General features: G+C 38.5%; 1 protein-coding gene across 2 annotated transcripts; it reads right to left on the bottom strand.

The window, feature by feature from the left end:
• Positions 1 to 6,206: 6,206 nt before the first annotated feature.
• Positions 6,207 to 12,571, bottom strand: ELF9 (RNA binding (RRM/RBD/RNP motifs) family protein). Of its 2 annotated transcripts, none has more exons than XM_089047503.1 (14): positions 12,328 to 12,571; positions 12,032 to 12,151; positions 11,575 to 11,715; positions 11,292 to 11,464; positions 9,858 to 10,073; positions 9,551 to 9,643; positions 9,443 to 9,481; positions 8,721 to 8,810; positions 8,526 to 8,628; positions 8,081 to 8,161; positions 7,520 to 7,596; positions 7,130 to 7,210; positions 6,806 to 6,897; positions 6,207 to 6,619 (listed from the first exon to the last, which is right to left on the bottom strand). In XM_089047503.1, exons 1-14 carry the CDS (start codon positions 12,419 to 12,421, stop codon positions 6,496 to 6,498), a joined length of 1,524 nt encoding a protein of 507 aa, XP_088903629.1. In that variant the 5' UTR covers positions 12,422 to 12,571; the 3' UTR covers positions 6,207 to 6,495. The 2 variants fall into 2 exon arrangements, with proteins under 2 accessions (XP_088903629.1, XP_088903667.1); XM_089047541.1 differs by having other exon boundaries at positions 11,575 to 11,792; positions 12,328 to 12,570.
• Positions 12,572 to 12,942: the final 371 nt, after the last annotated feature.

The following is a 12,942-nucleotide window of genomic DNA, read 5'->3' as shown; positions in this document are numbered from 1 at the left end:
CAAAATCATCAAATAGCTCTTTCAGTCAGCTTCAATGCACAACATTTGATCCTACAGTTGAAACAGAAGTTGATGCATGAGGACATGAAGGGAAGGTTGGTTGTGCTGCAGAAGTAGCATGTCCTTTCTTACTTGGTTTTGGCTTCCCTTTTTGCACACGCGTTGGAGGCTTGGATATTTGCTTTAAGGTGCTTGGACCACCAGCTAGAGTGGATGTGTCAGATGGAGTGGTCTACAACATAAAAACTACATGAGTTTGCAACAAAAGCTTAAGGTTATTAAGGGATAGAATTGAACAAGATTGAGTTGCTATACCTGGGTATTTTCAGTACCCCTCTTCCTCTTAGTTGCAGGTTCGGCTTTTGGGGGAAGATTCCTATGGCAAGTCTTCTTATTATGCCTTTTTTTACCACATTGGCCACATTTGAGAGAGTCCTGTGTGTTGGGAATGCAAGACAATGTAGTTTCAGATTGGTTGTTTGATGCCCTCATCTTCATCTTGCCCTTGTACTCTTCATGCTCTTTGTTTCTACATTTTCTTGGCCTTCCAGGCTGTTTAGAGTAAGAAGAAGGAAGACATGGAGGAAAGTCACTCCTATCCCACATATCCATCCCATTCATAGGCAGTATGAGATTCTCATATGTCTTCAAGTAAGTTGTTTTCAAATAGTAGTAATCCACAAAATCCATGACATTAAGACCCCCTTTCTAATTTATGGCTGCAATAGCATGAACACAAGGCCATCCCTGCAAATCCCAAGCTCTACAAGAACAAGTTCTCAATTCCAAGTCCATAATATATTGTGCATGGCCACCAGCTGACACTTGGAATTTACCTCCACCTGACCACATTGCCACACAAGCACCTGCCTTGGCTTTATTTCCCTCCACCTTCTTAAATATCCTTGGGCAGATAGGCTTGTTCCATTTCAGCATTTTGTCCATTCTTCCTTGTATTCTCCTCATCAACTTACATCTAATATACTCAAACATTGACAGAATTGGTCTATCCCTACATTCCAATATGGTAGCATTGAAAGACTAGCAAAGATTATTCAACAACATGTCACACTTCAAATGAGTGTTGTAGTGTGACTTGGACCAATGCCTTGGAGGTTTATCTGGACTGGTTAGCCATTCATATGCATCCTCTGACAGTTTTTTCAGGTCTTCCATGGCCCTTGTAAAGTGGGGGACAGTGGTTGCATATGATGCTTCCCAAAACTTGTCTCTGAGACTTTTTGCTTTGAAAAGCAGCATATAGTTGGAAAACAGTGTCTTGCACAGAACCGGTGGTCACAATTAGGGACCACTTCTGAAAAGCAAGCAGTAAACCTTTTTGTTTGTCGGATATAAAGGTGAAGCCAAATTGATTCACAATCTCACAGTCCTTAACCAATAGCTCCAGAAACCAAATCCAAGATTCCTTGCACTCTGATTCCACAACTGCATAAGCAATTACCTAGGTTTCATTATTGGCATTTATGCCCACAGCAGTTAACAGTTGCCCTGCATAAACACTCTTCAAAAAGCACCCATCTAAACCTATAATAGGCATGCACCCAGCTTTGAAGCCTTCCTTTGCAGCTCCTAAACAAATATACAACCTTTGAAACTTTGGTTGCCCCAGCTGTTGTTGGAAATCACACTTAACCATTGCTGTGGTTCCTGGGTTACTCTTCCTTAATTCCTCACAGTAATCCCAAATTCTTGAATATTGTTCATTGAAACTGCCCTCAATCAGCTTTAGTGCCTTATGTTTTGCCCTATACACTTGTTGTCTTGACACCCCTGTATTATAATCCTTCTCAACAGCCTGCTTGAATGACCTGACCGCCACTGGGATTAGCTTTCAAACTGTCAACATATTTCTTGCTTATCCATGTTGACTTCACAGTAAGGTTCTCCCATACCTGTGTATATGTGTGCTCACCTACATATGTCTTCACTTGCAATGTGTTGTCATGTTGCATTTTTGAATCATATATCATCCACCCACAATCTGGGTCCCCACAAACTGCCTTCAGCTTCAAAGCCTCATTCCTAATAAATACTACATCCCTATTCTGCAATATGAAGTATTCTCTGACAGCTGCCCTAAACACCTTACAATCACTAAACAACATCCCAATCTCAAACTTTGGATCTGCCATGTCAGTTGCAGCATTGAACTCTGGCCAATTCTTATCAACTTCCTCGTCAGAATTATACTTGGCATAATCCCTGCACTTTCAGAATCTTGAATCCAATTCAACATCCAGTAGGCCAATCAGGAGCAGCCTCATTCCCAGTTTCTTTAACCCCTGTCCATTCAGTTTGGTCATCCATCTATTCATCAAAATAAACATCATCTTCATCTTCACTGAAGTTTTTGGGAATCATATAATCTGAGTCCTCACTATCACTATCACAAGCATCATCATCTTCATCTTCAAAGTCTGCAGCATTTGTCATTCTTCTTCCACTTCTCAACATCATGGAATGCCTTTGAACCTTGGTCCTGACGCCATCAACCCTTCCTTCCACAACTTTGTCTTTATGGTGAACAGTCTTTGTCCTCCTCAAACTACCGCATTTTTTTTTTACCAAATGCACGCTTCACCCTATGTGACATCTCTTTATCCTTGCCTTTGCCTTTATCAGAACAACCTTGACTTGGCTTTTCTTGGCCCTTGTCAGAATTCTCCTTATTATTCACAGTGGCAGTTTCTTTGCCTTGTTTAGAAGCTTCATCAATCAACCCATCTTCATTCAGCCCTTCTTCATTCAGCCTTTCTTCATTCAGCCCTTCTTCATTCAACTCTTTTCCTTCTCCACCTGCTTCTTCATTCAACTCTTCTATTACAACACTTGTTTTTTTTCACCTTTTGCACCTTACCAACTCCCCCACCCACTGGAACAATGGCACCATAATTGTCATCAAGCTCTTGTAAAACTACCCCAGTATTGGTCCCCAAATCATTATCCAAATTTATAAATATGTTTGAACCCACTTGACTGTAAAACTGCTCTTGACTGCATGCCAAGACATATTCTAGGAATATATTTATCACCCTAGTGTCTGGCACAAATACTAGCATGTCTAAGACATCTATATCCTCACTCAGCTTAATTAGGCCACCAACAAAACTATCACCTAGAATACTGTACCAGTAGTTAATCAAACCTTCGTGCCCTAACTCCTTCACCATGGCATCTATCTCAGTCATTGACATTCTATCCTTATCACAATAATCAAACCAATCCACAGACCCATTCACATAATAGTTACCTCTTATTTCACCATTGTGGTACATTTGAATAGAAAATCCTGCCTCATCCCCTGCAGGTCGAAAGCCACACATAAATTTTACCAATTTTACCCAAAAATAATACATGTACTCCTGTTTACAAATACACACATACAAATACACATACAAATACAAATACATATACATATATACAAATGCATATATACAAACAGACAAATACAAACACACATATACAAATGTAGGTTTCTATGTCAGTCCACACATAAACAAAAGGTAAGATTCATAGTGGTTGTAGGACCACATACAAAAGCCAAAGTTTACTTCCGCATACCACCTACCATTCACACCATTCCATCCACCAATTAAATAGACAAAGTGATACCAACACCTAACTCGAAACTCACAATCCATTATAAAAGCGAAACTTTTAGTCGACACCAAACTCGAAACTGACTCTGTTTGAACAGTAAGCCATACGTACCGTAGAAAGGTTCTCCATATCCTTCCGGACGAAGTCCCCAACTCATATTCTTCAGATCTTTCAGAAACCTCCGATTCAGTATGTTTTTTGCAGTCTATTTCAAATTTCTGCACTCCAAAACACGAACAAACCATCAAACCTTCAAACCTTCTCCTCTATGTCATGTCTGTCTCAGACACGAACACAACTCGAAACCGAGTTTCTTCGATTTTCCAATCGTAATGGAAGCACGCCTTGGAACGCGTGTGTGTGTGTGTTTTTTTTTTCAAAATTGCCCATCGTCTCGTCTCTTTCTAATTGCTGTTTGGTTATGAGGTGGGTCCCACGATTGCCACGTCAGCATTTAACGGCTGACTTTGACGGTCAATGTAACGGCTGGTGTCAATTGGTAATATTTCGAAAGGTTGGGTACGAAATTGATGAAAATGAAACCTTAGGGCCTATTTCGATACTGACACTAAACCTCCAAGGACTAAAGTGTAGTTAATCCTAAATTTTGGGTTGCATGTTTTTAATGTTAAATTTGATATTTGACTTCTTTTTTCTTGGACTAATTGCAACACATATAAAATTTGGTATGTTCTAAGAAGGCAAGCAGATGGTTCATTAAGGTTCTGTGAAGGGGAAGTGCAAACACCATCATAACATTAGCCTAGTTACTGGAATGCATGAACCATTGTCTCTGCTCTAGAGCAGAGGCCGATTGGGGACAGCCGGATCTTAGACCCAGAGGTGAGGTGGTGGGGAATGGGGAGGCTGCTGGGTTTTGGTGTTAGGGGAGGTGGGAAGGGAGATGCAGATTGATGAGGACAGAGATCTTGTCCTTGGTTCTATACAACGACAACGAGGTCGGTGGCGATGGCTTTGAAGGCGGTGTATGCGGAGGAAGGTGGGTTGGTGGGGTGTGGGAAGAGGCGATCGGGTGGGTTTGTTGACGAAGGCTATGGAGGAAGAGAGAGAGAGAAAGCGTGTGTGTTGGGTCTGGGTTTTGATAGAAAAAGAGAGAGAGAGAGAGAGAGAGAGAGAGAGAGAGAGAGAGAGAGAGATTTTTTCAAATTAATTTAAATAGTAAAATTATTTTTTATTAATTTTTGGTCCACATCATCAAAAAAAAAGGGGTCCCACTTTTGACATGTCAGACTTAATGATTCACTAACAGTTTGGCTAACGAATGGGCAATTTGTAGGTTTTCCGCGACGTTGAGTATGTACTAGTAAATGTCCCTAAAATCGGGTATGAACTCATAAATGACTCTATAGGTTGGGGGGTTTATTGTAGTTTGTCCAACAACAAAAAAAAGACATTAATACCATTTAGGGCATGTTTACGTATCAGTAATGGAGAAAGTAAGAAATCAGAGAATTTAGGAATCGGAGAACTACTGAATCGATATGGGAAGAATCATTCCCATTAAACTGTTTACTAAACATATAGAATTAGCAAAGGAATAGGGTTGATTCCTATGTTATTGTATACTAATTTTCTTGAATCAGAATCCAAATTAATTTGATTACTAAAATGTCATGCACATTTTCACCACAACACATATATAATTCTCAAATTGGCTAAGAAAACCAAACTAATCCTGCAGCAAACCAGTAAAGCGGTGCAAACATGAGGAATCAATATGATGAACAAGATGAACAGCAAGAGCCCAGTTCAATGATAATGTTAATAACACCTTTGTCCAGAGCCAATTTCAAACGAAAAAATAAACTCCAATAAATATATATATCTTTCACTTACGTAACTAGTAAACAATTAAATAATAATAACCTGCATAATCTTCATACATTAAATACATGGAACTTCTTGGAAATGAGTTTTTATTTTTTTTTAGGGTTTGGGTTGTTTTGGAATTATGGTAAAGTGGTAATGGTATTTTTGGAAATTATTAAGGAAAACAGGAATAGGAATCGTATCGACTACTCCCCCGTAGTTGATCTGATACCTAAATATGAGGGATGTGATTACGGATTTTGAGATTGGGCCCATTTATTTTTTTCATTCATGATTGCAATTAAACACAGAGGAAGTCGAGTGAAAATCATTCTCTTTCCTCCCATACCATTACTGATACATAAACGTGCCCTTAATTTGATGTTCCCGTACCGCACCCAAGGCTTTACCCACTTATAAAAGGAAAGTTTTAGGTCACGTTCTGAAGGCTGGCGATCTAGGGTTTCGGTGCATGAGGGAGGTAGATAGAATCCGAACAAAGAAAGCTAATGAAACAAGAATTTCAACGAAAATTGGCAACCAACAGGGTATCCCGGTTACTAACAACTCTTTCCTCTCATACCCATTCTGATACATAAACGTGCCCTTAATTTGATGTTCCCGTACCGCACCCAAGGCTTTACCCACTTATAAAAGGAAAGTTTTAGGTCACGTTCTAAAGGCTGGCGATCTAGGGTTTCGGTGCATGAGGGAGGGAGATAGAATCCGAACAAAGAAAGCTAATGAAACAAGAATTTCAACGAAAATTGGCAACCAACAGGGTATCCCAGTTACTGACAAAGTAGTCAGACATAATATACATTACTTACGATTACAAAAATGCTTCTTTTTTCTAAGCACTAAGGGAACATTTCAACCTACAAGATCCGACTAAAGGTTCTTCATATATGGCCTGATCAAATTCTTAAAACCACGTAACAGTCGCTAACAAGAGTCATAATTAAAAAGATCATCGGCTTGCTAGATTTTTTTTACAAGGAACACTAATCAAGATGTATGAATAACATATTATAGCATATAAACTCATTCAGCTTCGAGTTCAGTGCCAAACTGCTCTAGCCGTGCAGTATCATCATCCAGATTACGGACCAAAGCATGGTTAATTAAACCATCATCCTCGCTTGCATGTATCTGCCTACCGCCAAACCTAAATTGACAGAATAGTAATAATCAAATGTAGAACCATAAAAAAAAAAGGGAAGACAATGACACATTGGAACAAAAAGGCAATAAGTTATGAGCAGCTCCATTCAGTGAGGTAGTAGGTTAGTGATTTCGACCCAACCTTACAATAGCTGCAATTTTAAATTACTAAACACAGCATATCAATTACCATCTTCCATTCATCAACTCTATGCACTTTTGAGCATCATTCCTATCCTTAAATCTGACCAAAACAACTCCCTGGGGATGATTCTCGCAAACCTACAAACAAACAAAACAGAAACCTGAGGAAATTAGGAAAGGAAAAGAAAAAAGAACATACATAGATATGCATGCACACACATATATCATGAAGAAATTCTGAATACAATTCTTCAAATCAAACATCCTTGCAAACTCCCCAGACAAAACTCCATAGGAAAAGGCTGAGAGAGAGAGAGAGAGAGAGAGAGAGAGAGAGAGATGCCCAACATTTCCATAGAAGCTATCTTACCTTCACGGAGTCCACTGGACCAAGCTTCAGACATTCCTCCTCAACATCTGCCTTTAATTCTGAACATAAATTTTCATCTGCCTGTAAACATTAAGAGAAAGGTACTCAGCAACCAGACAAGGATCAGTAAATGGCAAAACAGCCTTCTCCTTCTATAAGAAGCTCAGACAGGAACCATCAATTTCATTTGTAAAAATGTAAGTACATGAAAAATTAAAATAACAATAAGGTCCATAATAGCTCTACATGATTTAGTAAAAAGGCTTATACTGAAAAGGTTGTGCACGCAAGTAAGCAGCACCAAAACATTGATCCATTAAGACTTGTTATGCAATGAAAAGACAAGTTTTCCAATGATGTATAATTCGTTAATTAGTTATATGAACCTACCCTCATTTCAGCAGGAGTGAACATGTAACGAAGAATAACAGTAGTGGCAATTGACACCTTTGCATCATCACGGCCACCTGTTCCATACGGAGAAAATGTGATCTCACTATTCAGAACAGATAAGGTCATCCATAATAAAAATTGTAATAGAAAACACTGCATATGAACAAATATAGAAAATGTCCAGCCGCTTGTGATGAATATGGCACATGCATATGATCCACAGACATACAAGTCATAGATTCACACTATTCTTTACTGTAAAACTCCGAAATGCCCAGAAACTACTTGTGAAGCGTAGGCATGCGCATATGATCCACATACATTTCCTTATGATTAAAACAATGAACACAACTTGAGCAGAAGAAAAGTTAATTTGTAATCTAAAACGATTGATGTAGACAAATCTCTATATTGTAAACAACTAGCTGTAGACGCTATACATACTACATATGGAAACAAGATTAGATAATTTGAACATGACTGCATATTATATAAGATATTGCATTCCTGAAATAAATATGTTTGTTTCAAGAAGCCTCATATAAGATAAGAACCTACCCCAGCCAAGCATCTTCTCTTCCACCTTCTTCAGTTTCTTTTTCCTCTTGTTGTCTGCTTGTTTGGCAACAAATTTATCCCCTGCATGCATAACAACAGCTCATAAATTAAAAAGCACAGATGTTAACAGGCATCCTCAGTAGGCTAAGGGGCTTACGACCCCTCTCCCGGGCCCAAAGTTTAAAAAGAATATATTAGAATTCAAGGTTTTAAAAAATTGTAAATTACGTGGCCCCTTATTTGATAGTGAAAAAACATACATGTGTATGAACATTAACATCTCACCCATATCTACAATTAGTTTATCAGCAAATTTGATTTATTAATTTTGATGGGGCGACTGGCTTCTAATCTAAGGCATGCTATAATTTTTATAATACTGTGTAGATAAAGTTTCTAAAGTAGTTCCCTCATTTGTATGAAGTGTCTAGATCCCAACAGTTACCTTTCTGCTGAAACTTAGCTTGGGTGACCGACATAAGAATATTGCCACCAGGACGTAGAGGTGTTCCATCCAAAATTTGGGTAGCCAAAACAACCGACGGTTCCTATAGTACACACACACACACACACAATCAAGTACCCATATATGACATATTACAATCACGGAGACAGCAGAAGCAACTCAAAACATTCGTACCTTCAGATATGTAACAAGTGCATCTCCCTTTTTCTTTCCAGTCTCTTTGTCAACATACAGCTTCACACGTGGCTTTTTTGTTTCAGGATCCTGAGTGTTTATAAGATACGCAGTATGAGGAGATAATTATTATATCATAGTACAGAGTGTGGGAGACGTGCAACAAGGTTTACAAGTATAATGTTTCACAGAGTCTCATGATGGGAAAACAAGGTCATTTTGCAGTATACCATGGCAAACAGTACTCAGTTGTATTGTATTAGTTAAAGCCCTATTAATCAAACAATAACTCTAAGCAGGACTCTGAGAATTCGATAAATTTATGGAAACAAAAGGAGTATTAGCTTCTTCAGTTCAGTCACTGATAAGTACTATGCATCTTCAAAGTTTTCATTATAAAAAGTTCCCCAATCATGAGCTCACTTCTAAGCATCATTGAACCACCTTCGAAAATGGTAGTACTCAACAAATTAACAACATGAACTGTATCCACACACAAAAAAGGAAGCTTACTAGAACTACATGATGAGATAAGTTATTTGTTCTCGCCATTCTAGAAAAAGTCAAATGTTTATTTTATTATCCCTCATCTCGGGAAGAAAAAATTGATAATAATTAATGTAACCTATATTGTCAATGTATAGCACAGCATAACCATACTCAAATATTGGGAAATCATGGCATGCAAAGTAAATTGTCTATAACATGTAACAAATTCCTACCTCCTTTATAATTCCACACTTGGTAAACACCTCCACCACCTGCCAAATATCCCTAAATTAGTATTGTGCCACAAAAATAGTGAGGATGAAATAATGACAGTGACTTACTTCGTCAACCGTTACATCATCCGGTAATCCAGTCACATAAACATGTGTATTAACCTTTAACTCAAACCAACTATCAGGAGGTTTATTAGCTTCCTGCAAAATATAACAAAACAAGACAGAAGGGAAGTAAACCAGTACTGCTTCATAAATTCTATACACAGAAATTTCAAGCCCAGACTAGCATAACTAATCTATTAATAGGATCCAATCAGAGCCCATCAGAACAATAGCCTTTGATATAATAGACTTTAATCAATAAATGGTACACCATCAACAAAAGCAGAAGAACAATATAAAAGGAGCAAACCTTCTTGTTAGCTTCCTTATCTGACAATTTTCTCTTAGAACTTTGATCTCCTTCTTCTACCTCACTGCTACCATTAGCGTCTTCCTCTTTAGTGGGACCAGAAGCGTTTCCAGGTGCATTAACCTCTTCCCCTGCAGAGACCTCAGAAAAATTGACAGCCGGAAAAACTTCCTCTTCTTGCAAGAAAGTCATCTCTTCTACCCCAAACGTGCTATCCTATTAGGCATTAAATCAGTCAAAAATACATTCAACAAAAACAAGTGAGAAACTTATGATGGCTGAGGGCCAAAACATGAGCAATTCGATTTACTTGCGAGGTTAACATACTTATGGTGTTCCTTTACTAGGTTAATGAACAAAATATTCTCCGTCAAATATTATGTAAATATCCAAACTTACATAAAGATAGGACTTCAACCACATTGCAAATAATAACAAAGAAAAGAGACAAAACAGAAGCATGTCACTTTTAGATGCAAAATGTGGATATCCTTATTACTTTTGCTCGTGTTAATTTCAATTCAGCCTATTTTCGCTATCTCACCACCTATCTTCCTCCAGGAAGATAAAGTGGAGCACCAACTTTGGCAAGAAAAACTGAATGGTAGTCAGAGCCTACCAATTATCAATGTAACTGACTTGAGACTCAGGAAAAAAACCATAGATATACTGTTATTTTTATGAGTCACGAGCATCCTTATGGCCCTCCAAGTGAGCGATTTGTTTTCGGAGAAGAAATAAGCTGTGTTTCATACAGCCTACAAGTGCACAAACGTATTTTGAATAGGAAGAAAACAAAACCCAACACCCATAAAATTTGGAAGGAGAGAGAACATTTTACCAGGATTTCGGGTACTTGTCTAACTTTGAGCCTAGAACTACAACCCATATTGGTGAATGTAACATGAAATCTATTGCACAATCCAAACATCTGATAGATATTATAAGAATGAAATCACCAAATTATGATATAAGAGATTAGTCAAATGAAGCTCGTATGAAAGTCAGAGTTTGCCTCTCTTTACTAGGCGTTATTCTGACCAAGGAACTGTGCCGACTCTCTGACCAGAGCACTGGGTCATATGCGTATCTGACACATTCCATCTAATGGAAGAGCTCAAGAGAGCAGGTGCAGTCATGATAACCCCCATCTGATTTAAGGATTCATTCCCAACATGTAGATGGAAATGAATGTCTTAAAGTTGAGTTGAGATTCAAGATTCGATAAAGGAAATCATTTATATTCACAGGGGATTGTGAATCTGGAGGCATAATAAGAATTAAAAGTGACTTAAATAAAATTAACGTGTCTAAGTATATCAATTCCAATTAACCTTTAACAAAACCACTGAAAAAAATTAACTAAACCTCTAAAACTTGGCAGAAACCATGAACAAATGAAAGCAAAGGCATATTATATCTCCATGAACCAACCTGAGGAACCCAAGCCCTAAGACCACGATCCCACTTGTATTTAGTCCCATCGTCATCGGTGAATTCTTCCTCACCCTCTGGTGGCGTCAGAGGTCTGTCACTATCTGCTTCTGCTTCACCAAGCTGCTTCCGCCATTTCTCAAAGTCATCGTCGTTGTCATCAGTAGGGGGCACTGGAGAAGAAGAGAAACAAAATTGTAAGACCTTGTATAATTCATGGGATGGGACTGGTAGTCACAATTCCCATAAGGAAAAAAGAAAAAGAGAGAAGCATTCAATTGACCTGTGTTTGAAAACTGAGGTTCTTGGTCATGGCGAGATATTCCTGTGATCAAACCGGGAATTGCGGACAGTGACTGCCATGCGATTCTTCCTTGGGCCCAGACAAGTGTAGTGTGGGTGAGGTACCCATTTAAGAAATGCTCTGTCCAGGCGAAGTAAATAAGCAAAGTAGAAGTGAAATCGAACATGATAGAGATTGATGGAACAATAGTTCTGAAACTGAAAGAGTACTCTATCAGATTACCAGTAGAGCTGAAATTCAGAAGAACAAAACAATGCGCCAGTAAATTTAATTTTAGGAAGTAAGAGCAAAGAGCATGCATAAGATTAACTGAAATTTAATTTCTTCATTCAACATGACATAGTAATCAAGTGAATTCCAGACAATAGATGGAACCAAATTGATATTCATTCATCCTATCTGAATTCTAATATAATGGGAGGGCAATCAAACTCACCACGCAACTCTGAAAATGCGTATGGACCAACATGTTGTTGATTTTCACCAAGAATGAACCATCCTACTTCACTCAACGTTTCAGGCTGCCCTTCCATCCCCAAACTTTTCTGTTCCGAGCCTGTAAGCAAGCAAGCAAGAATCAAATATCAAAAATCAAATTTCCAGACCCTTTTCTTTCTTGCATTTTACACACACACATATATATTTATACAGGTTACAACAAGGCTTTTGGTCGAATCATCATCAAATCGAATCAAATACATAATAATTTTGCCAAAATGTAATTGCACGCACCCGATTGCTGATGCCGTTGCTCTTCTTTCTCTTTTTCTTCTTTTTCTTCTTCTGGGTGAGGGTGATGATTCTCCGAGCCGTTCTGCAACGACATCGTTCTGCCTGCCTCGGCGATTCTGACGAACGGACCAAGCCGAGAGCGTGCGTGTGGTGGTAATTGTGTAATAATACCCTCCGTCTGCTCTGCCCTCTGATTGATTGGAAAACTCTGGGCTCGTTCTACACTTGACCACGTTCGCAGGCAGGCAGCATGAGCTGACTTGGGTTCCATTTCTAGGCCATTGGTTGATTTGGGTTGGGTCCCAAACATTTCCACGCCAAACCCACCAAATTGAGGTCCAATCCAAACCCTTGTATTGTAATTCGTAATTTGCACCCAAACCCAAATTCATGAGTGTTTATCAAAAACAGCCAAAATTTAACCCCCAAATTCATAAATGTCAGTTTTTAAAAATACTTTCAAATATAGCCAAAAACTCACTTAAATTGACCCAAATGCCCTCTAAATTATAACTCAATTACACACCTAAAAGCTAAAACCCAAAATAACAGGAGCACAAAAACAAGATTGGCTTCGTCAACTTAATCATGCCTATGAATCCTATTATAAAAATG

Source organism: Prunus mume, linkage group LG1, assembly GCF_029339155.1.
Source record: "Prunus mume cultivar Tortuosa linkage group LG1, ASM2933915v1, whole genome shotgun sequence".
In the NCBI taxonomy this organism is placed as follows: Eukaryota; Viridiplantae; Streptophyta; class Magnoliopsida; order Rosales; family Rosaceae; genus Prunus; species Prunus mume.
The sequence above is the reverse complement of the archived record's forward strand: the minus strand, read 5'-3'. Positions and strand labels throughout refer to the sequence as shown.